This window comes from Balearica regulorum, chromosome 27 (assembly GCF_011004875.1).
Source record: "Balearica regulorum gibbericeps isolate bBalReg1 chromosome 27, bBalReg1.pri, whole genome shotgun sequence".
NCBI lineage: Eukaryota > Metazoa > Chordata > Aves > Gruiformes > Gruidae > Balearica > Balearica regulorum.
This window is the reverse complement of record NC_046210.1, coordinates 3,174,587-3,198,171: the sequence shown is the minus strand read 5'-3', so window position 1 is coordinate 3,198,171 and position 23,585 is coordinate 3,174,587. Positions and strand designations below refer to the sequence as shown.

The following is a 23,585-nucleotide window of genomic DNA, read 5'->3' as shown; positions in this document are numbered from 1 at the left end:
GAGGCAGAGGGAAGAGCCTCCCGCCTTGTGGCCAGACTGCAGACACAGCTCTGCCTCAGGGTCTGCGGGCTCTGCCTCGGGAGCTGACGGTACCGGCCGGCCCCTCGGTCACTGAGGCAGCTGCCTCAGGCCAGAGCAGATGCGGCCTGTGGCGGAACCGCCTCTGGGGCCTCAGACCAGCACCTGGGCGGGGCTGTCCCAGGCACAACGCACTTGACAGGACTCCTTTAGCGGCGCGCACCGGCAAGGGACCGCGACAGCCCCTCGGCTTGACGTGCCACGGGTTTACCTCCCCGCCCGGAGCTGCCCCCGGCCCGGACACCGCCGCTGCCCCACCGCCGCCATGACGGCCCGGCCCCGCCCCTCCCCTGACCGCCGCTCTCGCGAGACCTCGCCCCGCCCCGCCCCTTCCGGCGATGGCGGCGCGCTAGGCCGGCGGTACCACCATGCACTCGGACGACGTGAGTCCGCCGGTTGATTCGGTTCCGTCCGCCCGCCGCCAGGCAGCCGCGCCGCAGCCAATCGGCGCCCGCCCCGCCGCTGAGTCGGTTGCGTCCGGCTGGGGCGCACCCCCCCACGCGCCCCCCCCCCCCCCATGCACCACGTGGCGGGGGGGGTCCCGGTCCCCGTCCCCATCCCGGGCGTTTTGGGGGGCGGATGGGGCGTAACGGGGAGCGCGGCGGCAGCGGACGTGCTGTCCCTGCACCTCTTATGGCACCGCAGGCTCCCTGCCAGCGAGGCGCACAGAGGGAACCCCAATCTTCGTGGGTGTCCGCCCCGTCCCCCCCATCAGAGCGTCACCGGGAGCAGCGAGGGGGGCACAAGGTGCTGGGGGGGGGGCGGTGTGTGTCACCCGCTGTTTGTCCCCACAGGTTGTCTGGGACACGCTGGGGAACAGGCAGTTCTGCTCCTACAAGATAACGTGAGTTTTGGCAGGGGGTTGACCTCTAGCAGGGGGTGTGGGGTGCTCCAGAGGGGGACAGAGGGATTGGGGTGTCCCTGGCCCCGTGGGCCACCACAGCCGGGTGTGACGGATGCAGAGGATGGTGTGGGGGTACCCCTGCCCTTCCCCTTTATCTCACACCCCTTCTTTCCAGGACAAAAACCCAGAATTTCTGCCGCAATGAGTACAACCTGACGGGCCTGTGCAACCGTTCCTCCTGCCCGCTGGCCAACAGCCAGTACGCGACCATCCGGGAGGAGAAAGGTGCGAGCCCCCTGGGGTGGGGAGGGGGCCAATACCGCCTGCCTGCGGGCACCCCGGCTCCGAGCACCGCCCCGCTGGCAGGGACACGCTCAGCCTTTCTCCTGGGGTCACGCTCCTCTTTTCCTCAGGTCGGTGTTACCTGTACATGAAGACGATAGAGCGGGCAGCTTTTCCCCGGCGACTCTGGGAACGGGTGAGTTAACGAGGCAGACCGCTAACAAAGCGTGTGCTCATGTAATTTCCCAAGAGGCTGCGGAGGGCAGGGAGCGCTGGGACTGCTCCCAGGAGCAGATGTGTCCCTGCGTTGTTGCTGCTCTGTAGTTCAACCTTTCCCCCACCCAGGTCCTGTTAAGCAAGAACTACGAGAAAGCGCTGGAAGAGATAGACGAGAACCTCATCTACTGGCCACGGTTCATCCGACACAAATGCAAGCAGCGGTTTACTAAGATCACGCAGTACCTCATCCGCATCCGGAAGCTGACGCTCAAGCGACAGTAAGTGACACGACTAAGAGCGATCACGTTGGTTTGACTTAAAGCCGCTGTCTGTCTGAGCAGTACGCAGAGCCCTAGTGTGCAGAGCTGTTTTCCTCAGGCTTTGGCAGGCTTGTAAATGAACCTGCCTGAAAAGGATTTACCTGCAGCGTAGGCAGAGTATATAAACGCACTTAAACTAGTTGCAGCCACGTTTCTAATGATGTGACTGCTGGTTGCTGCCCTGAATGAGCGTTCACTCATCTGCTACACAAGAGGCTGACAGATTCACTAACTAGCACTTGTTCCCTGCAGGAGGAAACTCGTTCCTTTACGCAGAAAGATTGAAAGGCGAGAGAAGAGAAGAGAGGTAATATAACTCTTTGGGGTCATCTCCTGTCTATTGCTTCTGTTCCACATGTCTTTCAAACAACTGACACTGTTCCTCTTTGCTCTGTCAGGAGAAAGCCCTGATTGCCGCTCAGCTGGATAACGCCATCGAGAAGGAGTTACTGGAAAGACTGAAGCAGGATACGGTAAGGATCGCTGCCTTCAGAGCACAGCAGTGAAGCTGCTCCTACTGCCCTCCGCCCTGCGGGTTCTCCAGGGAGGGACACGGGCTGTGGTACGAAAGAGAAGCATCACCCGGGTAGGAGGGGTAGGGGACGACTGCACACCACCCTTGAGCGGCTTTACAACAGGCTGGGGAACTTGCTGCCCCAAAATGCAGAGCCCCTCATTTTCTGTACAGGAGTGGGTACTCCAGAATTAGGGAAGGGGCTGAGCCACGAGTTCACCCTAGTTTGGCACTGCATCTGTGCAGGCCATGGGCTTTAGCTGACCCTACCACCAATGGCTGTCTTCCTCCTGTGACTGAACAGAAAATCCACATTTTTCCTTTTCAGTATGGAGACATTTACAACTTCCCCATTCACGCCTTTGACAAAGCTCTACAACAGCAAGATGCAGAAAGCGAGAGCGAGTCCGATGCCGAGAAGGAAGAGGATGATGATGAGGTAATGCTTTCAGCCACAGCACCACAGTTAGTCCTTCCCTGACCTGGGGCGGCACCTCTGATTCCCCCGCACACAGGGATTGCAGTGAGAATGTCAGGGTAAGAAGAGATTAGGACAGATGAACTCAGGAAAAGCACGCGTGTGGCCTTGACGGCTCTTCCATTGCGAGTCTGTATTGTGCTCAGTGTGCACGTACTAGCTTCTGACTTTTATTTCTTACAGGACATGGATAAAAGAGAGTTTGTGGAAGCAGACGACAGTGACCTCAGCGACTTTGAGGTAGGTGAAGCACCAGGTAGTTTTAAACTGTCAGGCGAAGCTGTTTGAAAGTAACCTCCGTCCTCCTGGTGTCTCTGGGGTAAGAGCCAGCAAAATTGAATTTGCAGAACATAATGATACAGTCAGACTACGCTGTATCCACTACAGCCCAACTCCTCTGGCCAGACAGCTGGGAGCCAGGAATTATAAAACGGAATCGGATACATGAGAGAATTTTGCAGAAAGAGGAGGTTTAGTTACACAGCACGCTTTGACGTCACTCTTGTCTCTCTTTCTCAGGACATGGATAAGTTGGAGACAAGTAGTGAAGAGGAGCAGGAGGAGGAGGAGGAAGTAGAGAAGAAAGCCTCTCACTCCAGGTCTAAAGGGAAAGCTCCCCTGAAAGGACCAGCCAGAAGAAAACGTCCCTACATTGAAATAGAGTATGAAGAGGAAACAGAGCCAACCACAAAAACAAAAGCAACCTGACTCCTTCCTGAACCCACATTTTGTACTGAATGACTCCGGATCTGTCACTAGAAGTCCTTCCAGCTTTCGCCACTCTGTGCAGGACCCTCAACAATTACTCCTTTTTCAATATTCCATTTAACGATTTTCTTTAAGAAAAGAAGGGTTTCTGTCCCAACCCCAGGCAATTGCAGCAAGTTTGTACAACTCCTGCATGAAGCGGTTTGAAGGAGGAAGACTCCCCGCCTTGTCTACAACCACACAAAGCACAGCCCGGCCTGTGCTCCGGGAAAGAACCTGGACTGGGGGGGCACTGCTGCTTTGTTCTGAAGCTGGAGGAGCCTGCATGCGGCTAGGCGAGCACACAAGCATATCTTGTTTGGGGCTAACGGGTGGGATGAGAAAGACAGTAACTTTAAATAAATAAAAAAATTTTACTGTACAAAAAGCAGGGTGAGCATTGCTCAGCCACACCTCACGTGTTCTCTCGCACTTTTCTGATGCATTCCCGTATGCGGTTCTCCTCACAGCTGCTGTACACGCCTTCGAGCAGGACCTGAAACAAGAAAAACATCCATTTCCAGTGCACGCTCAGGTTTAAGGTGTTAGCAACCCTCCCTCAGCTATCCGTTGGAAGAGAATTATACAAAGCGTATGTAGATATCTGTTGATGGGCATCAAGTGACTTATCAATCAAGTACTACTGTTGGGGTGGGTGGAAATTGATGTTTTCAAAATCCCATTGGACCGAAGAAGCGAGCGGGCTCTTGCATGCGTAATGCTGCCCTTCCTTCTGAGGGGGAAGGGATCGGAGATGAAGTGGTGCTGGTCCCCAGCTCACCTTCACTTGCCCTTCGGAGCAGCGATCCAGCAGGATGAGGCACTCGGTGGCCCCTTGGAGCAAGGTGGTTTTTACCGGCTCTGGCGTTGAACCTTGGTCAGTGTGTACGTCCCAGATCATCTTCAGCAGGGCTTTGAGGAGTACAGGGAGTCTGCATGGCATTCTGCAAAGGGAAATGGCAACTGCGCCTTACTCTAAACCCTCTTCACAAGCCAGAGGAAGGCACAGCCTCCCTGAGCAGTTTGGGCAGGAGCTGCCAAATGCCATTTACATGTGGAGAGGGATTGTAGCTGGCCTAAGATAAGCAACTGCTTCAGCGATGAGGCTGAAGAAGCTGCCTCATTGCGCATGCTCAGCAGAAGGAGGACAGGCCCTGAGCACAGAGGTAACCCTGGGATGGTGCACCAGGAGGGCCTGTCATCGGGCAGCCTAGTTCACAGCACAGGGCTTACTCCAAGTTGATGCTTCTAGAACAGGCAGAAGTCAGATCAAAAGGAGAACCCAGCTTAATTTTAGGGCCAGGTTTTTCAGCAAAGCAGTAATGCCAGTGATTCCTCAAGATTTCAGGGCCTCTTCCTCAAGCAACAGTAACTTTGGCTCTGAAAGCGACAGCACTCAGGATATGCTTTCTACAGTGTCTTTCACCCCCAGACAGGTACCTGGGCCAAGCGTGCTCTATGGTGCACTGCAGTGTCTCCAGTATTCCCAGGCGGGCTTCTTCCTCAGGGCCATCGCAGACTTCCAGATAGCCCAGGATAACTCGCTCCAGCCTCTTCAGGTGCCGCACGATCAGGATGCCGAGTCTGCCGCCATGAAGAAACACACACTGAGGAGGGACATTACAGTCCAAGGCCAAAGCAAGTCCCCGCGGGGCCGTGGCTGCTGCTCTCACCTCTGCACAAAGGCAGGAAGGGTCTTTGCATACACCCGCCGCAGCGCAAGGCGATGCTCTGCCTCCATGTGGGTCAGAACCAGCTGCAGCACCTCATCGCAGGGGGCGGTTGGTCTGGGCTCCTGCTGCTGCCGCCGTGCTCTCTCCAGGATCGGCAGCAAGTCCAGCAGGCACAGCAGTACTGCCTGGTTCGGTGAGAGACAGTAAACCTGGGCAGTCTTTTTGGTGTTCTCTCCAAACGCCAGGAACTTCCAAACCCCTGACCACCCACAGCTGCTGCAGTTCACCTGACAGACCTGTTTCTACTACCTGTTACCCCCATGACTGGCCCTCTTCAGCAAGGCTGCCACCTGGAAGGGGACAGGAGGCAAGAGGGCTTCCCTCCATGTTGGTATTTTCCTGAAATCTGCCGAGTTACTTCGTCTCTTGACTACAAGCACCGGCTAGTTAATGGCCCGACTGGACTGTCTGCGAGGAAACAGGGTCTGCCTCCTCATGCCCTAAGCTGGCTATCCCTCTCAGGGCTGATACGCAATACTGCAAGACAGATTAAAATTAAGTTCTGCTGACCTACCTGGATGAGAGGGGCCTCACGGGAATAGAGATGGTTGTAAAGGGCATGGTACACAACCTGAGCCCTGTTGAACTGGCACAGATCAGCAGCTGGCTGCAACAACAGAGAACAGAACGTTATTCACGTTCGGCACCCGCTTAACCTAATAAAAGAGAACAACCTTCACAAAGCCTTGCACATACTGCGCGTGAGGAACACTACTTACAAAAAAGTGAGCGCAGGTGCTGTAATAAATGCAGGTAAAACCTTGCCATGCACGGGAGCACCCACTTTCCTTCACCTCCCCAACTGCTCTTTTGCAGTTCCACTGGCATTACTTTGATACCCCGCCCTGCAAACTGTTGTCAGATGTGAATCGGCCAAGTTCAAAAGGTGGCAAAACAATTCTTTGCTTAGTGTTAACAGATGTAAGAACTACATGTATTTCCACACATGGAAGATGGAGCAGAATTGCTAGGTTTAACAGCAGAACCAGGAACAGAAGTTAGGAATCCTAACAGATGTACAACCCACCTTCCTTCAAACACCACCCAGAAAGGGATCTAATTTCTCAAATCCCTTACCACATTGAGAACAATATGATGCAGGCAGCGCACACCCAGGACTTTATTCTCCTCTCGGTAGTCGTCTGACATGAGCAGCGATGGTGGGAGGACACGCTCCAGGTAATGGCTAAGCCAGGGCCGGGTGACGTGAGGCAGCGTCCAGGAGAACACAAACTTTGTGGCCGGGTTACGCTTCCAAGTGTCTCTGGAAATACAAACATAAGCTGAGCAAACACTGGAACTAATGCATGCTCCTTTCCTACGCGCCTGGGCCTCTCAGCTGACAATAAGCTCTGATTAATTCCCCACCCCCTTCCATTACTGGGGTATTTGTAAAGCTCTTGTCCCCATATTTATCGCTGAGTGCGTTGTGATGCCTGAGCTCACGTTTTCCAAAAAGCTTCCAGTATTTCCTACATAGAGATCAGCCAAACACAGCACCCCCTCCGCCACTGCCCTCCCCTTCCTACTCACTTGGTTAACTCCTGTTTCAGGAGCCCCATCACTGCTGCAAATCTTCCTTCCTCATCTTCATTCTTCCCCCGAAGGAATTCAGCCACCGACCCGCAGCCTGCAGCCTGAACCAGCAACGCAAGCAGCTCCTGCGCCACCGACCTAGACCTCGCATTTGTCCAGGGCCTCGCTGCAATATGTGTTGCGACAAACACGTAGATGGGCCCCATCACACGGCACAGGATCGGGCCCACCACGGGGACGCCCAGACACTCCTGGGTCTTGGCAGCTTCCAGCTTTGCAAGGAGGTGTAGAAACACTGAGCCAACATCTGCCGCTCTCTCAGCTGTGGCCGTGTATGCACTGTCCTTACTGGGGAGATCTGCAGCATCCTGCTCCTGCTTTGGGGGTGCTGCGTAGCCATTCAGTGCGGCCACCAACTCAACCAGTGTCGCAGGGCTCAGGCCTCCAAAAAGCCACCGGCACTCCGCAGCCTCCACCAGCGCACCCAGGTCTCTCACTAGGCCAGCCTTTGGGGCACCACCGGCCCCCTCAGAGAAGAGCAGCCCGACCTGGAGGAGGACTTGCTCGGCCGGCGGGACAGCGGTGGGCGGCTGCTCCCCGTCCCGCGGCCCCTCCAGCCTCAGGGCTCGCACCAGGCCGCTGAGCTCCATAGCCCGACCCGCACCCCACTTTCCACCCCGCAGTGTGACCTCCCCCGCTCTAAAGCCCCTTTAAACACTCCGACACACACCTTTAAACACACTCCCCTGTACTGACCGCGGGCAGCGGCGCTCTGCCAAGAGAGACCCCCGGAAACCCCCGGCCCCTCAGAGCAGAGAGCTACTGTCGCCCGCAACACACGTCGCAAACCGCGCCGCTGTCGCAAAACCCCATCATTGCCGTAAAGGCAGTGGCGGGGGGTGTGGCGATGTGTGAATAAATTAGCATGGGTAATAAGTCACCGGGATGCGGGGAAGACGCGGCCTGCGGCCCGGGAAAGGGCGGAGGGGGGGGCTGGAAGCGCGGGACCGGTTGATCCAGAGGGGTGCGCACCGGCAGGAGTGGGAGAACTGCCGGCGGGTTTGCCTCGCCCTGACCTAGGGGTGAGGGGCGCGGCAGTGGGTCCGGGCGCGGGATAGTTCCTTTGATCCTTCCGGTTCATAACACATGATGAATGGGAGCAGCACGCGGCTGTGTGATGTGTGCACCCTGCGTTACGACGTGGCACAGTTCCCTTCTGAGCACCGGAAGGTCGGCGGCGTCACTGCTGGCGTCATTTTCTCTTGTTTTTGTTTTAATAATAGTCAAAAAAAGAGCCGGGAGGTTCGGCGCGTGCGGCTCGGGGCCGGTGTGAGGCTGTTTCAGGCGTTTTGAGCAACTTCCTGCAGAGGGTCCCGGCCCCGCGCAGCCCCCGCGAGCACTCACAGCTCAGCTCGGCTGAGAAATCGAGAAATTGTCCGTTTAATCGTTGTTTTACACCAAACCGTGCCCCCCCCCCAATCCGCCGCAGGGAGGCCGGAGGGGCTCAGGTACAAAAATACTCTGTGCAGCACAGGAGGGGGAGCAGGGGGGGGGACACGGGACACAGCCCCCACCCTGCGTCACGGGGCTCCACGGGTCACGCCATCCCGGCGACGTAAAAAAAAAAAAAACAACCAAACAAACCCCAACAAACCCCAAACCTCCCCAAAACAAAGCGACGACCTGCGAGTTAAAAACCCCAACTCAAAAATTCCGAATCCTTCGAGAGGAACCGTCGGATTCCCCCCCGGGGACACGGGGCCGGGTGACGCCGTGCGCAGGCAGCCCCAAGGAGCCGCGGTCCCGCGCCGGCCCCGGCAGGATCTGTCCGGCAAGGAGCGGGGCTGCTCACACCAGCTCGTCCAGGAGGGTTCCGATGCCGGCATGGGGCTGCGCCGGCCCCGCCATGGGCTTGTTGCACATGGGACAAACGCAGCGCACCTCCAGCCACTTCACCAGGCACCTGCGGGGCAGAAAGACGGGAGGATGCAAATCCCCGCCGGGGAAATCCCCCCTCCCCACACCCCTCCGCCGTGGCCGTACTCACTTTCTGTGGAAGGCGTGCTGGCACGGCAGCACCCCCAGCTCCTCCTTCACCTTAAAATCTTCCAGGCAGACGGCACAGGTCTGCTGCGGGAGGCGGGACGGAGGGTGAGGGCGGGTGCGAACACGTGGCACCCCGGGGCGATGTCCCACGCGTGGCCCTGCTCCCACCAGAAATGCCACGGCCAGGGAAATCCCGCCGCTGCGGTGGCTCTTCTCGGGTATTTCCAGCTGGGAGTTCAGCCCAGTTCCCAAACCACCCCCAGGGAGGGAGTTTTCCCCCCGCCCCGATTCCCAGCCACGCGGTGCCGGCGCGTCCCCATCCCGGCCTCGCTCTGCCCGTGAGCCGCCTTCAACCCCACGGAGCAGAGGGGATGCGCCCCAGAGCATCGTCTCCATCAGAACCCCGAGGTGGCACCACTCACCCCGTGCACGTTCAGCCTCCGGGCATCGCCTTTCAAAACCACCTGAGGGAGAAAAGGAGGCAGAGGATTAACAGGCAGGAGGGGTTTTGCCAGGAGCCCCAACAGGACCTGACCCGAGCCGGGCAGGGACAGGTCGAGCCCGGGTGCAGCAGGCAGCGTGTCCCATCACATCGGTCCCCACCCGCCTGCGCCCATGTCTCGCTCGGCCCCGAATCGCTGCGGGCACATGCAGGGAACAACCATTGACATTACCTCCTTGTACCCGAACCGCTGGCTCTGAGCCTGGTGCCGCAGTTTGCTGCAGAGGGGGGGAGAAGAAGGCACCGTCAGTTTTACAGCATCCTCAGGGGTCATACCTGAGCAGCGCGGCCAAAAATACTCAGGGGAACGCGCCCTTCCCCACCAGGATTTGGGGGTAAGCAGCTCTGAGGCTGCGCAGGACCAGCCCAAGGCCGTGCCCCGGGCAGAGCAGCACTGCAGGGCGCCGTGCCGCCTCCAGCGCCAGCAGGAATCGGCGGCGGGGAGCGATAAGAGCCGGCAGCCGGGAGCGCCGATTGTTTGCCTTAGGAAGTCGTTCGTGGCGCAGGAAGCGCTGCATTTCCAGCGCTCGCCCGTCGGCAGCTCCCAGCCCTGCTGTGACCTTGGCTGGGACGAGGGCGCCGGCGAAAACTGCCTGGCAGAGAAAGCCAGCAAGACATGGGGAGAAGGGGACTGCTCACAGCGGAGCTTCTCCTCCAACCGAGGCACCGAGATGCGCTTCTGCAGTCCCAAAAGTGGCTGAGAGATGCAACGCGACGTTGGCGGAGCCGGGGCATCCCGTGGGGAAGGACTGAGCCACCTGGGCCCTGCACAAACACCAGCTGCTGCCTTGGCTTTGGGTTTAAAAATAGCCCTCCCTGAATAGGCAGCGTAATGTAAAGACACATCCTCTCCCGTGCAGCGCTGCTCCTTCCCTGCCCGACACAATGCGTCCCTCCGCACGGTCCCCTGAAAAACAACAGCCCCTTCCTGCGTTTCCTGCCCCGCTCCGGGCGCGGGGGACCGTGGGGACCACGATCGCGCCTGGCTCGAGCACGGCAGGCGGCCGGCTCCGCTCCTCGGGGCAGATCCTCCTGGCGAGCGGCTCCTGTGTTACGGAACAAAACAACGGGGTGCCCCAGGGATGCCAAGCCACCGCCACGGCCCCTGGCTCACCTGATGAAGTAGCAGCAGAAGATGAGGCTGAGTACGAAGACAAAGATGCCGGTGCCGAAAATGACCATGTAGATGTTCAGTGGCAGATCCTGGAACGTGACGGGAGGCATCGTGCAGGGTTTACTGGCATAAATCAGCCCCAGACTGCAGGAGCACCCTTTGCGAGGGAAGAGAAAAGTCAGAGTTTAGGGTGGAAGAGGAGGAAAAAAGAGGTGAAGAAGACGTGCTGTGAGAGCAGAGAACCTGGGCTGACTCTGTCCCCTCCAGAGTTTGCAAACTGGGCAGAAACCAACGCCAAGACATCGTCTCGTGGCCCGTGAATTGGAGAGATCTCCCGAGGAAGAGCAGCAGCCCCTTAGTGCAGCTCAGCACGACACAGGCAGCAGACACCGCTGCATTTCTGCCGTCACGAAACCCTTCTCCAGCAGCACAAACGTACCCCAGGCAGAACCCAGGCGTCTGGGAGAAAAGGAGGCCCCGTGCTTTCATCTCCAGAGAAATACACGGAGGCTGCAAGGGGATTTAGGGAAGGACAGAGCTAAAAAAGAGCTTGAAAAACAAGAACAGTTGGTGTCTGTCATTGCTCCGTGGGAGCCAGAAAGAGCAAGCGGCTGGTTCATCCTTGGTGCTGGGAGAAGCGCCGGGGCTGCGCAGGAGCACGTCCAGCACCACAGTGACTGAATCCCCTTTCCAAGGAAAAACGTGGGTGCCAGCACACGTCAGGCGCGTGCCGCTGCCTGGGCCGGCCACCACGTCTGACGCCACAGGGGAAAGGCGGAGGAGGGCGTCGTGCGGAGCCGGTGACAGCGCGGCCACCCCAGGAGGGTCCCCACCTTAACCGAGGGGGAAAGGCGCGGAAATACCAGACCCACTGCAGCTGCCTCCGCTGGGAGCTGATGCAAAGCCAGACTCTGGCACTGAATAAGCACCGCTTTTTATGTCTTGAAATCATGCTGACCCCACAAGAGCCGGAGCTTTGATTTCGCATCAGATCTCGCTCAGATGGGACTTTAAAGGAGAGCAGCCCCCGAGCCCCATCTGTGCTCCGCAGAGCATCTCCCCCCGCCCCTTCCGCTCAGCACCCTCAGTTCCCACACTGCGCAATCTCATCAAAACGCTCCTACAAGAAACACTTCTGGGTTTAATTACGGCCCACTAAAACCCTCTGCCTGTTTCTCATGAAAGGATGAAGTTTGCTCTCCACCACAGAGAGCAGAGACAGGAAGAGTGCGGGAGGCAGAAACCTCTGCACAAGTGGCCAGATCCCAGGTTCGGTCTGTCTGGTTTCCTCCCCGCTGTGATGGGAGAGAAGGCAGCAGGCTGTGCTCCAGAGGGGCCCCGGACATCTGCATGGCAAGGGGAGCCCGAGCAGGATGGGCAGGCAGCACCCCTGGGGTGAGATCCTGCTCTGGGACACTCAGTTCCCAGCTATTCCCAGGGAGGCTCGGCACGGTGCTGGGGCCATGAGCTGTGCCCACGGGCAGAGCCGGGGCAGCCACGCTCGCCCAGCCCGGCTGCACGCAGCTCCCTGGGGAAAGCACGGACCAGCTTCGGTCTAATAAAGCAGCGTCTGCCACGTGCCAGATGCAGGAGGCTGAGCAAGTCTTGCCAACTAGCAAAAGTAATGCTACGGTGTCAGCGAGCTCAGAGCTCTTCCAAGCTTCAAACCACGGCAGGACCGTGGTACAGCTGGCACGGGCTGGGAGAGGGAGCAGCAGAGGTTTATGGCGCACGCTGATCTTGGGGTCCCGGGCGCTGTCGGTGCTCCCGGCAGCGCTGCCGGCTGGCCACTTGCTTTGCAATGCGCTTTGCATTTAGGTGCCCCATTGGTGCGACGGCCAAAGGCACCGTGGCCAGAGAGGCACCGGCTCCAGGGACCGCGCTGTGCCGCTGCGCAGCTGGAGCAGGCACCAGATGAGAGTCTGGACCGCAGGAAATGGGGTTTTCCTGGTACAGAGGGCAGAGCCACTTGCTGATCTTTGCCTCCTGTAATTGCCAGAGACAATTCATCAGCCACCTCCTCTGCAGTGCGAGAAAAGGAGGATTTGTTTGTCGAGTCCTGCCCTCCCAGCCTTCTGCTCTTGAGACCACCAGGTGCAGGAAAAGACAATAAGAAAGGTTATTTTTTTTTTTTTCCATTTCCCTGCTGAAAATGATTGAGAAATGCTGAAACGACAACAACAACAAAAGGTCTATCAGCCCTTAAAAAGCCACTGAGCAGCTAAATGAGGTAACGCTGGTGCACACGGTGGTGGGACACAGGCTGCAGAGCAGCTGTTGATGGATGGAGGAAGCCTCATTCGAAGCTGGCCAGAGCGGTGGGTTGTGCTAACAATAATGGGTCACAAGTGAAACAATAACGTTTCCCACGTGCAGTTCAAACTGAGAGCTATTCCAAGAATCTGCTGAAAAGCACCAGCCATTCCCCCCCGTGTCACGAGAGCCGTGGCAACAGAAACAGCCCAAAACCGAGTTACATCCTCGCGAGGGGAGAGGGGCCCGACGGGCTGATGCTGGCCACAGCGAGCGCCTGCTCTGCACGTGCCGCAGCTCGCGATGACCAGGACCTGCTCCGTGAGCAGCTCGTGTCCACCCGTGATGGGATGGGGGATAGCAGGAGGAGAATCAGCTCCGCAGCGAGCAGGGAAAGGCTGGGATGCGCGTCCCAGAGGTTTTCCAGGAGAAGCACCGGGTGTGCTGGGAAGGAGAGCCCCGAGGAGGGACAAACCCCAGGCTAACCTCCCCAGCGCATCCCTCTGCGCTCATCGGAAGGGGCTCAAAACCCGGCGTACAAACCCCTGACCACCACACCCAGACATCGCTCCTCTGCACGGGGTTGTCCCTGTGGTCCCCACGCTCTGCCTGGCTGCAACCCATCCCGGGGGGCAGAAATCATATTCCCCAACCCTGCAAGCTGCGTACGGAGCGCTGCTCCGCGTTAGACACCCGAATTCCCCACGGGTGCCAAGAGTTGTGTGCAAAAGCCACGTGGGTGCCGAGAGCGGGACAGTCAAACCAGCAGCAGGGAAAAAACTGAGGTGGAACAAGAGATGCTGTAACTTGCAGCCCTGTACCGAAGGAAGCAGAGAGGAGCTGGTCTAACATGTCCCTGCCAGCCGCAACACAGCTGGCAAGGCTAATTTTAGACTCACCAGCTTAGCAAGGCTCAGTCCTGTTAAATAGGCTTTCAAGAATTCATGAGCTCCAGGCTGCAGTGCCGAAAAGCAAGCACGGCTCCGGGGAAGTGCCCTGTCCTGCTCGGGGAGCGGCCATCGGCTCGGCCAAGATGAGAAGGTCCTGCCAGGACAAGCCCTTGAGCAGCGGGTCTCAACGAGGCAATGCGGCCGCTGAGCCCAGCCTCCCCAAAAAGCGAGGGTCCCCCCAACGCTGGCCAGCCCCTTCCCCTCCCGCTCCTCCCCGCGAGAGCTCATCGCCACGGTGGGCGCCTTGGCTGAGTGATGGTTTTCATTAGCACAAACCCCTTCGCCTGACAAAGGCATCCGTATTTTTAGTTCAAGGGGAACGGATCAAATCTGGTTTTAACCAACATGAAACAAAGACCTGATGGGCACCGAACCGAAACAACCCATTTCACCAGCTTAAGTCTACCAGTTCTGTACCTGAAACCAGAATCCCTGAAGGTAGTGTGCTAGAACAATTTAGTTGAAAAAATGGGAAAAGAGGGTCAGTAGACATCTGTGAAAGCGCCTACAAATGCGCGCTGACTTCCTGGACTCTTCTCACTACAAGAAGGATGCTCAGAAAGGTGGTTCATTTTGCCAGCAAAGCTTTTTTTCATGCAAACTGCAAAACCTCCCTTTTGTAAGCAGAAGCAGCAAGGGTACGGTTCGACCCATCGGGGCTGTGGGTTGCACCTCTTCCTCCTCCTCCTCCTCCTCCTCCTCCTCGTCCCCATACGGCTCCCTGGCAGACTGAAGCGCTGAGCTGGCCTAAATCCCCTGCCACCAGCTATGGTGAGGACACGCGGTGCCTCCGTTTGAGACGGCTAACGGGGTGACCCCAGCCCCATTTCCCCCCCACCCCAAACCCTACAGCATGGCTTCAACCATCACAACCCCACCGAACGGCCTGGCCGACACCTCTGCAAGCGCAGACCCTCGTGCTCCAGCGACGCCGACACTTTGCCATATTTCACAGTATTTCACGTCAGGACAGACACAAGTTTCTGCTCGTACTGTGCAGGCACGGGGTTTTTGCTGAGCGGAGCTTCTCCTTCATCCCAATTCTTGTTCAATAAAACAAATGGAAAACTCAGCAGGTCATTAAATAAAACCATTCTTTCTACTCCCACACAAAAGCTGTGGGCTTTGCATCAGAAAATTGAATGCAGCTTCCATATGATTTTTGCTGTGATGCTGGAATAGGCTTCCTGCAAAAGTTGCCCCTAAGCCAAGCAGTTCTCCATGGGGGATAACCAGCTCCCCTCCAAAGAAAGTTACCTGGCTCGTGCCTGGGGACTGCAAAGTCCCCTGAACTACAGCTGAGCAGCAGGAGGAAAAATTGTGATGCCAAAGAGAAGCTGAAATACCCGGCTAGTACAGTATACACCGCCTGTTAGGATAATTTGAATACACCTATTTAGGTTGAAAATGTGATTTCTTTACTGGGTCTCAGACTTATTTACACCAATGGCCCCAATTCTACAAAGGTCCTTAACAGCCACAGAGAAACAATTTTGCCGGACTCTGCTGATTTAAGTATTTGTGAGCTCGAGGCTTAAAGCCAAAACGTACAAGTCAGATGCCCACGGCTGGGCTCCTAAACCCACATCTTGGCCTTTGAACAAGGGTGGGCTCTGTCTGCGGTGTTTCCCAAAGCTCGTGCCTTGGGAAGCCAGCGAGAGCTGTGGCTGCTCAGAGCCTCCAAAAGCAAAGCCTCTCTTATTTAGGATGTTTCTTTAACACAGCTAAGTTTGCATTTTCCGCTGTGGAGCGTTTACCTGCGCCCCGTTTAATGGAAACCCGTGCACTCACCACACGTCCAGGGCTAACTGCCTGCAGGACCAGCGGCTTCCTATCCCCCGAGTCGCACAAGAACACACAAGGTATGTATTACAGGAGAGGAAGCCACTGCTTGCATTATATTTAGCTTCAAAGGCTGTAACCCTGTCATAAATTAAAATAACCCAGGCTTTGTTGCTCAGGCAGGGCTTTGATGGTGGAATTCCCAGCGCAGCTTACTTAGTCATAAAAATAAACCACTTCTCATTTAAACCAAAACCCCCTCACATGTGCAAACTCAGTTCCACGTTCCTGAGAATTTCTTACAGCCAACACGAGAGCGAAGAGCCAGGGCCTTGTCTGGGGTCCTTTAAAAATAAGTTTATTCCACTTCTGCGGATACATGAAAGGGGGATTGTCTGGCTTTTGTTTTGGTTTGAGGTTGGTTTTTTTGTTGGGTTGGTTTTTTTTTTCATTTCAACCAGCACACGGAGCAAAAGCATGGCAAACTCATTTAGTACTTGGCTTTATTCCTGGGAGCTGAGCAGGACTCGCTGCTCTGGAAGCAAACCTGCCTCCCCGGCTCACCAGGACCCGCCGCGCCCCGCCCGGCTCCGGGAGGCGCGGGAAGGCCAAGGCGGCCAGCGGGGCCCGGCAGCCGGAGAAACTTTCCCGAGCCGCACGGAGGGGCTGGGGGCGGCGGGGTGGGGGGGGGGTGGTGTGTGTGGTGGAGGGGGGGATGCCCGCTCCCCCCAGACCCGCTCCCGCTGCCTCCCCCCGGGACGGACGGACGGAGGGGAGCAGCCCCCGGCCCCACGGCCCCCCCACCCCCGGCCCTGCCCAGCGCCCCCCCCCCCCGGGCCCCGCTCTCACCGTTGCACCACTGGAACGGGGGCATCCGGCAGCCGCTCCGCGGGGCCGGGGAGGCTCCGCCGTGCGCGACGCCGGGCCATGGCCGGGAGCGGGGCTGGGCCGGGCCGGGCTGGGCTGGGCTGGGCTGGGCGGGAGCGGCCCTGCCCGCAAACCCCGCCCCGGCGGCCCCGGCCCCTTCCCGGAGCCGCCCCCGGAGCCGCCCCCGCGGCGGGAGCAGCGCCGAGCACCCCGCGGGCCCCGCTGCCGCCCCCCGCAGCTGGGGCTGGGCGAGGCGTGGGGCGCTCCAGGCACGGCTGCCCCGGGCCCGCAGCCGTGAGGAGCCAGGGGCTCAGGCCGCTCCCGTGAGGCACGTTCCTATCGCGCACGTTGTCGTGATCCTCGCTCCTGCCACGCACATCCCCACGGTACGTGCGCCCACGATGCGCCTTTCTGCCACGCGTGTTCCCACGAAACGAGGAGCTCTGCTCAAATACGGCCCCGTCGTCTGGCAGAAATGCTCTGCACATGACCCAGGTTTGGGTCACCTGCCTGAGGTGGCACCTGGCTGGAGCCCAGCCCGTCCCTGTGTATGCACCAGCCCTTTGGGGCACCGAGCTCCTGGAAGGCACCGAGCTCCTGGTGGTCTCAGCCTCGCGCAGGGGATGGGTTTGGACCCGATCAGCATCTCCATCCAAGCTGTGGATCCTGCAGGAGACCGGTGACCGTGAGCGCAGCAGGACTGGCAGCGCGGGGCTGTGAAATGGCTCCGTGTGCCCCCACACGCCCCGTGTCAGGGATGGCAGTATTGTGGGCTCTGTGTGTCCTCCTCCACCAGCGGCTCCAAGGATCAGGCAGGTTTCTGCTGCTGGTGGCTGGGGCTGTGCCGATAGCCCTCCTGAAGTCACGGAACTTTCCCATGCGACGCTTCCATCTCCCAACAGAGGTGCCCGGCCACTGCAAGCGCACAGTAAGGTACAGCACGCCACGGGCTCTGTCAGTGATCTCGCTCTCTGGATTAGTTAGCCGATCCTCCAAACACAATCTGCCCTCATGCTCAGAGCCTCCCTGATCCCAGCTTTGTCAAACAGCCGCCACGCTCTGCGTTCGGGGGCCGATGAGCAGCAGGCTGCACAAAGGGAGCTGCGCAGCAGCAAGGAGCACAAAGCAGAATTGCAAAATCAGACAGGAGGCATTTTACACCCCCTAGGACCTTGCCAAGCTGCAATTCTCCCCCGCCAAAGCTTCTGGCATGCCCAACGGTCCCAGCACCGCCACAGAGCATGACTAGACCCTGTGAATTGCCCAACACCAGTTCCTCCTCGCCTGGGTGTCTGCAGCCCTTGCTCAGGGTAACCTCGGCCCCGCTGCCAGCAGTCCGTCTGTTCTCTCTGCCGGTGCCGTGCCCTGAGCACCTCAGGGCCTTGTAAGAGCCGAGCCCCCAGCCCGCGAGCCGGGCATCTCACGCAGACACCGCGGCTGCTGCAAACTACGGTTTGCTCTCCCTGTCGCACTCGAGCCAAAGGCAGGCGTTCCCTGGAGCAGGGCTGCAGCGGTGGGGGGCTACAGCACAGGCCTCGGCGTGCCCCCAGCCAAGTGGCTCACCCTTCGGGCTCCTCTCGCTACGTGTTTAGTGATCTCAGCACAACATACAGCCGGCAGTCGTGCGGCGCCCCGTGTGCTCTCAGGAAGCGGAGGAAGAACAGGGCTATAGTAAGAGCAGGCAGGCACTGGAGCGCTGGCAGCAGGCAGGGGCAGCCCAGCACCCGCGGGGCCACCCAGCACCCATGGGGCCAGTGCCGCCACGGACACTTGCTCATGGCCCTGGCCACCCTCCCGGGGCTCGGCTCACCCATCCCCTCTGCAAGCAGCAAAGGTGTTTTTCGCAGGCCCCCGCGGGCAGCCGGCCCTTCTGCAGGCCTGGGTGGAGAGCCTGGTGCCTGCTGGCCTTTGGGAGACCGACATCGCCACCTCGTGATGGATGGTGACCCTGGTGACTGCCAGCCCAGCTCTGCTTTCCACCAGGAGCCCCTCTTTCTGTCCCCACTGCTGGGAAATAAAAGTGGGGAGGCCCAGCACAGGCAGTGGCCACCAGTGGGGTCTGACAGGTTCAGCCCTGGGCCAAGGATCTGGGAGGATTCAGGTCCATCCCAACCCAGCGGGCTCAGGGTGATGCTCTCCCACCGACTCCTCTGACGGATCCCAGCCTGAACACGTGAAGTCTGTCCCAAAGCACACAAGGGATGGGCAAGCTTTTTCCTTAGCGCTGCCTTTATTTTTTTACAGGTTAACACTAGGCATGGAGGACATCCAAACACTACGACAAAAGGCCTGTTTGCCTGAGCCCACACACCAGACCTAATTCACATTGCTACACAGACCAAAAACAAATGGGACACAAGACAAGGAACGCACAGAGCTTCAGTCTCCTGGGAGGGAGGGACTGGAACGGCTTGGCAAATGCATCTGCCACGTGGGAGAACGAAGCCTTGAAGGCTTCCTGGAGCCAACAAGGATAGAGTAACCTGAAACGTGGGGCTGAGTCCCTCCGGAGGCATCTTGGAACGAGCAGGCTGGGAAGGAGGCTATACGTTAGGCCTACCTAGGTGGCAAGATTGCAGGTTGAGGGCCTATGCTTTACCACTAGGAATAGCTCGCATGTCTGGGGAACCCCTTAACTGAGAGGGAGGCCCAGGGGCCAGTTGCATGTAACCCATTAGCTGCCAAGCGTCTGCACCGTGAGGGAAGCCCTATCTCTGCCACGCGGCGGGCATCGGGGTCAGGTGAGCACCACGCACAATGCTCCCATCGCGCAACCCCTCTCGTCCTCCTTCACGCGCTCCTCTTCAGCCTCAGGGCATTGTCCAGGGCGACCAGCTGGCGCAAGAAACCCCGGTTGGGGATGATACCGCGGTGGTCCTTGACCGTCTTTATGGCTTCTACAAGGGGCATGTGGTGGCGGATCATGAGGTAGGCGAGGACCAAGGTGGCCGACCTGCTCACCCCGACAGCACAGTGCACAAGGATCCTTCCTGGGGGTGAAACATAGGGGCTGTGTGACAGCAGACCAAATATCCCAATTACAAAAGCACTGAGGACACAGCTGTGTGCCATGGTGCATCCTGGAGCTGTGGCTCAGGCGTGCACGCCCTGGGGTTAGCTGCACGGCCCCACTTTAGCAGGACTGTGATGCACTGCGGTCCCCCTCTTGGCAAAGGCTATCGGTGCATCATGATCTCCCAAAACAGGCTGAACAGGACCAGCCACAGCTCAGGACACAGGCTGGGGCTGTGGCCAAGGGGAGTCAGTGCTGGCATCTAGCTTGTTCCCTCTTGGGAGGAGGTGATCCAGTGCAGGAGACACCATCCCGGGCTAGATAGTTCTATCCTTGGCTTTCTAGGATGCTGAGCCACAGGATGTCAATACAGCTTCCCACCAGCCCGGGGGACTTTCCCCAGTAATCTTTACCACTGACCTTCATTCAGCGCTTGGTGGATGAAGTCAGCTGCAGGATAAAAGTAGGGGCTCATGTCAAAGGAAGGCGAGTCGTGGGCCTCGATGCCCAGGTAGCGGATGCCCGTGCCCTCGTAGTACTCGGCACCCCCCCTCCACTTGCTGTGCGAGGCGTTGAGGACGTGGGTGATGCGCAGGTGAGCCAGCTCGCGCCGGTTGGCTGCTATATCTCTGCAGAGAATAAGAAACAGTGCAGAGATGCGTAAGTTAAAAGTTTCCAAGGACAGTGTAAGGGCTGCCCTGGACAAATATTCACGTCTGAGAAAGCTGGATGCAAAGGAGAATTGCCAGACTCTTAAGATTCTTGAATTTTAAGTCAATCTCCCAGTCCCTGACTGCACAGACCCTTCACCTCCGCCGACCTCACCACAGCAGTGCTCTGAACTCCCCGCACAGCCGTGCTAATGTCCTTCCTCCTCCTTGTCCCAATGCACCACAGCCATCACATCCTCCTCTCCCTCACATTTCCCAACCACGCCCTCCCAGATTTCCCCATTTCACAAAAATGAACCCCCCCCAGTCCTTGTCCCCTTCTGATACATACTGATCGCCCAGGTAGAGTCCTGGCCAGACCTCATCAGCATGATTACAGGCTGTCTTTCCCGTGTACAGCAACCTTTCCAGCTCAAAGACGCTGAGGATGGGGTGGTTGTTGCGCTCTTCCCGTGAGCCCCGGCTTGGTGACCTGGTGCCATTCCTGGAGAACCTGGACAGGAAAGCCATTGGAGCTGCCGAGACCCACAAGGCATACCTGTGGGTTCGTGAAGGCCGGAGAGTGGCCTGGAGGTCGCTTCTGCTGCTGCTGCCACCCACGGTCCTGTCATGGAAGCAGTGGAGATGCCATTAGAAGAACTGGGGACCTCTCACTCCATCCCTTTTGTAGAAACACTGGCCCAAAGCAGCCAGTTCTCACCTTCCCGGTGAGAGGGCTGTGTTAAGTCAGCTACCCAGTGGTTCCCAGTGTGAGACCGAGTATCACCTACACTCCCTTCCAAGAAGCAACGCTGCTGGGGAGAAGTTTATGATGCCAGGGCTGGTGAGGGAAGCCAGAGAAGCAGCCAGATTGCTGAGTCTCTACAGGCTGAGGTTTTGCTCCAGCCCCACGACTTTGGGTTGAGGCCACATTGGCAAGAGATGTTCTACACAGGACCACCTTCCTTCTGAGCTGGCTCTGGGGCTTTGCCTGCCAGCGGGACAATGCCAGCTCGAGAACTGATGCTGCCAACCTGCGATCAGAAGCAATGAAAGGCGGCCAGGTCTGGGCAAGCCACCAGGACTGGGGAGGAAAAACCCCCAAACAGGTGGAGGATTCCATATGGCACCACGCAGAGCCTGGCCAGGACCCAGACTCCTATGGACCAGGCACAAAAGCCTGCGGGGAGGGAGAGGTAGGATTAACCCTTCCAAGTACAGCAGCCCTGCTGCTGCATTTGAACATCTAGGACTGGTTTGGGGTGGGAAGAGTTAATTTCAGGGAACGAGAAAGTTCATTTTACAGAGCGAATCTTCCAGGATGCAGCTCTGCATTTAAACCTTTAGATCATGCCGATACTTGTCACACATCTGCAAGAAACCTCCCTGGACACGCGGAGCAGTTAACAGTCCCTGCAGCCAGACGTTCATCAGAGCTGCTTTTTTCCTCTTGTTTTGCTGCTGCCCCACCGACAGAAACCCCCAGACACAAGAATACAATTCTCTTTCCCACCATCACGCTGCTGCCCTGGAAGGTGTCCAAAGAGCGTCCCATCACGGCCCCCACAGCAGCAGCTCGGCACTGGCCACTTGTCTCTGGGACTCAGGGGAGGAAAGGCAGCGACCTTGGGCCGGCCAGGCTGGATCAGAGCACGTCTGTCTGTCCGTCTGCTCTGACATTTTGCCTAAGGTGCCGGCCAGCAGCCAACGGTGCAGAAGGAAGAAGCCTCCAGCCATTTCTTGGCAATGTACAGAGGAGGAAAACATTGCAAGGGCATGGGGGAGCTCGGAGGGAGTCCAGAGAGACTCATGGATATCTCCTTCCCTACTCCCTGTTCCAGGGTGGCAGTTCAGACCCTGCCTGGCACCTCGGGGTGCTGCACAGGAGAGGTCAGCCCTGCTCATCCTGGCACCGAGCACACCGTGCTCCCCCAGCACAGGGTACGGGTCGGATCTCACCCTGACACATCTCCCCTGCCCTGATGAATTTTGGACTCCTTCACGCTGGGAATTCAGACTTGGAAAAGGCATTCAGCATGGCCGTGTGCCGGGCCCTTAAACCTTGTGTGACCTTGGCTGCAGCACAGCCACATGCCACCAGCCCCGGGCAGCATTAAGAAACAAACAGCAGAAAGGTCTGAAAAAAACCAACTAAATCATCAGTGTAAGGCTGTAACTAGCTAAATAGCAGACCCTCTGACTGCTACAGCTGGCTGATGAAATAGCAACCCACACCTATCCCGGGATGTGGCTCTAGAAACCTCGGGCCCGAAGCTGGCTTCCAGCGTCGCACCCCCACCATACCACCGCGCCAGCCCCCCCAAAGTGCTGCAGGGGAAGAGAAACTGCCCCACATCCAGGACCTCAGAACAGACCCCAAAGCACTCCTGGCACCCGAAACCCGCACAAGCATCTGCTGTACCCCCCCGTTTTGGCAGCCAAGCCCAGGGGCTCGTACCCCGCTCCCCTGAGCGCGCTCATGGCTGCCTGCGGAGCCCCTCTGCCAGTCGTGCCATGCTCGGAGGGAGGGGAGAAACAGCCAGAGCCTGCCTCGGTGCACAGAGCGAGCTCTGGAGAGGCACCGCTGAACCAGCGCAGGCTGCTCAGCCCAGCACACTCCGCAGAGACAGACAGACAGACACGCAGGAGGAAGGAGACGCCCACCCCGTTACTCTACCTTAGCGAGAGCTGTGATTTCTCGGCTCAAAGTGAGTGTTGTAGTCAGATCCAGTCGGCCATGTCTTCCTGCCGCTGCTGCCGCTGCTGTAGAAAGGCTGATGTATGAACATCTATTTTAAGCCATGACATGTCCAGAGGCAGGTTTGTTTATATCATGCTGTGCATGGATGGATAAGGGAGGAACGAGGGAGACGGACACAAATGCAGAGATCGCATGCAAGCATGCACAGACATCCACATAAGTGCCCATTACTACGCAGACAAAAACAACAGCAACAATAACATATCAAAATTCTCCTGCCAGCTTTTCTCTCACTCCTCCTCCAGCAAACCAAAAGCCACAAGCGCGCAGAGAAGGAGAGAAGAAAAAGCCGATAAAGTGGTGCTGATGACATGATTGCCGATATCATAAATCTGTGGCTGTCTCTAGAGGATGCTCCTTCATTTCTTTTTTATAGTTGACCCTGTTCTCCCCCCTTGCTAGGGTCTCTTTGGCAGAGCCACGGCTTGGTGGTATTTTCTTCGTTTGCTAAGAAATAAAGCTGGGCGGGGGGGTGTATGTGGTGACATGACAAATTATTTACAAATTCCTGTCAAAGTCAGGGAATACTTTTTTCCGGGGGGGGTGGGGGGTGGGGAAGAAAAAAAGAGGAAACTCAAAAGGTTTAAGTTTTTTGTTTTGACATTTTCTAATTGACACCATCATTTCAGAAGTGCTGCAATATTTCAGTTAAACATTTTCCAGGCAGAATATTGTCCTCTTCCCTTTGAAGTGCTGGCTTTCAATTTAAAAATTTGACTCAAATCAGAAAGTAGGAGTGTGCTGGGAAAAACAACCTGAGGAAGAATCGAAACATGCTGTTCCAGGCCAAATGACACATCCTAAGAAGATTTATGGCATTCCCTCCCCCACTCCTATTCGATTCAAAACCAGGAAAACTTCCTGGTTTTCAGCTGAACTCCTGGTTATCCCAGGAT

At 57.6% G+C, this 23,585-nt stretch overlaps 4 protein-coding genes and 1 non-coding gene across 6 annotated transcripts; 2 read left to right on the top strand and 3 right to left on the bottom strand.

Moving 5' to 3' along the window:
- Positions 1 to 389: 389 nt before the first annotated feature.
- MAK16 (MAK16 homolog) lies at positions 390 to 3,870 on the top strand. The gene is made up of 10 exons (XM_075736536.1): positions 390 to 461; positions 873 to 922; positions 1,098 to 1,207; positions 1,336 to 1,400; positions 1,550 to 1,701; positions 1,996 to 2,050; positions 2,142 to 2,216; positions 2,586 to 2,696; positions 2,919 to 2,975; positions 3,255 to 3,870. Exons 1-10 carry the CDS (start codon positions 447 to 449, stop codon positions 3,441 to 3,443), a joined length of 879 nt encoding a protein of 292 aa, XP_075592651.1. The 5' UTR covers positions 390 to 446; the 3' UTR covers positions 3,444 to 3,870.
- Positions 3,837 to 7,632, bottom strand: TTI2 (TELO2 interacting protein 2). The gene is made up of 7 exons (XM_010300739.2): positions 6,749 to 7,632; positions 6,293 to 6,479; positions 5,730 to 5,822; positions 5,156 to 5,340; positions 4,923 to 5,066; positions 4,264 to 4,426; positions 3,837 to 3,978 (listed from the first exon to the last, which is right to left on the bottom strand). Exons 1-7 carry the CDS (start codon positions 7,399 to 7,401, stop codon positions 3,898 to 3,900), a joined length of 1,506 nt encoding a protein of 501 aa, XP_010299041.2. The 5' UTR covers positions 7,402 to 7,632; the 3' UTR covers positions 3,837 to 3,897.
- Positions 7,633 to 7,877: 245 nt separating this feature from the next.
- On the top strand, positions 7,878 to 7,973 carry LOC142598375 (small nucleolar RNA U13). The gene has a single exon (XR_012832627.1). It is a non-coding gene; the product is annotated as a small nucleolar RNA U13 (small nucleolar RNA).
- A 204-nt stretch (positions 7,974 to 8,177) lies between these two features.
- On the bottom strand, positions 8,178 to 16,442 carry RNF122 (ring finger protein 122). 2 transcript variants are annotated; one of them, XM_075736623.1, is made up of 6 exons: positions 16,248 to 16,442; positions 10,414 to 10,570; positions 9,472 to 9,517; positions 9,220 to 9,261; positions 8,799 to 8,881; positions 8,178 to 8,714 (listed from the first exon to the last, which is right to left on the bottom strand). In XM_075736623.1, exons 1-6 carry the CDS (start codon positions 16,270 to 16,272, stop codon positions 8,600 to 8,602), a joined length of 468 nt encoding a protein of 155 aa, XP_075592738.1. In that variant the 5' UTR covers positions 16,273 to 16,442; the 3' UTR covers positions 8,178 to 8,599. The 2 variants fall into 2 exon arrangements, with proteins under 2 accessions (XP_075592738.1, XP_075592737.1); XM_075736622.1 differs by having other exon boundaries at positions 8,799 to 8,878; positions 16,248 to 16,406.
- A 2,031-nt stretch (positions 16,443 to 18,473) lies between these two features.
- DUSP26 (dual specificity phosphatase 26) lies at positions 18,474 to 22,904 on the bottom strand. Its single transcript, XM_010301975.2, has 4 exons — positions 22,606 to 22,904; positions 20,281 to 20,553; positions 19,699 to 19,907; positions 18,474 to 19,255 (listed from the first exon to the last, which is right to left on the bottom strand). The coding sequence occupies exons 2-4, from the start codon at positions 20,457 to 20,459 to the stop codon at positions 19,056 to 19,058; spliced, it is 588 nt and encodes a 195-aa protein (XP_010300277.1). The 5' UTR covers positions 20,460 to 20,553; positions 22,606 to 22,904; the 3' UTR covers positions 18,474 to 19,055.
- Positions 22,905 to 23,585: the final 681 nt, after the last annotated feature.

Excerpts from the sequence above, each read along its gene's own strand:
- MAK16 (XM_075736536.1), top strand. Across the intron at positions 2,697-2,918 it reads AGGAAGAGGATGATGATGAG|GACATGGATAAAAGAGAGTT; the intron begins GTAATGCTTTCA and ends TATTTCTTACAG. Across the intron at positions 2,976-3,254 it reads GTGACCTCAGCGACTTTGAG|GACATGGATAAGTTGGAGAC; the intron begins GTAGGTGAAGCA and ends TCTCTTTCTCAG.
- TTI2 (XM_010300739.2), bottom strand. The coding sequence starts at position 7,401 with ATGGAGCTCAGCGGCCTGGTGCGAGCCCTGAGGCTGGAGGGGCCGCGG. Across the intron at positions 6,480-6,748 it reads CTGAAACAGGAGTTAACCAA|AGACACTTGGAAGCGTAACC; the intron begins GTGAGTAGGAAG and ends TTGTATTTCCAG. Across the intron at positions 3,979-4,263 it reads GCTCCGAAGGGCAAGTGAAG|GTCCTGCTCGAAGGCGTGTA; the intron begins GTGAGCTGGGGA and ends TTCTTGTTTCAG.
- RNF122 (XM_075736623.1), bottom strand. The coding sequence starts at position 16,272 with ATGCCCCCGTTCCAGTGGTGCAACG. Across the intron at positions 9,518-10,413 it reads TTCTGCTGCTACTTCATCAG|CAAACTGCGGCACCAGGCTC; the intron begins GTGAGCCAGGGG and ends CCCCCTCTGCAG. Across the intron at positions 8,715-8,798 it reads CAGCACGCCTTCCACAGAAA|GTGCCTGGTGAAGTGGCTGG; the intron begins GTGAGTACGGCC and ends TCTGCCCCGCAG.
- DUSP26 (XM_010301975.2), bottom strand. The coding sequence starts at position 20,459 with ATGGCTTTCCTGTCCAGGTTCTCCAGGAATGGCACCAGGTCACCAAGC. Across the intron at positions 19,908-20,280 it reads GGACTCTACCTGGGCGATCA|AGATATAGCAGCCAACCGGC; the intron begins GTATGTATCAGA and ends TATTCTCTGCAG. Across the intron at positions 19,256-19,698 it reads CCACCAAGCGCTGAATGAAG|GAAGGATCCTTGTGCACTGT; the intron begins GTCAGTGGTAAA and ends TTTCACCCCCAG.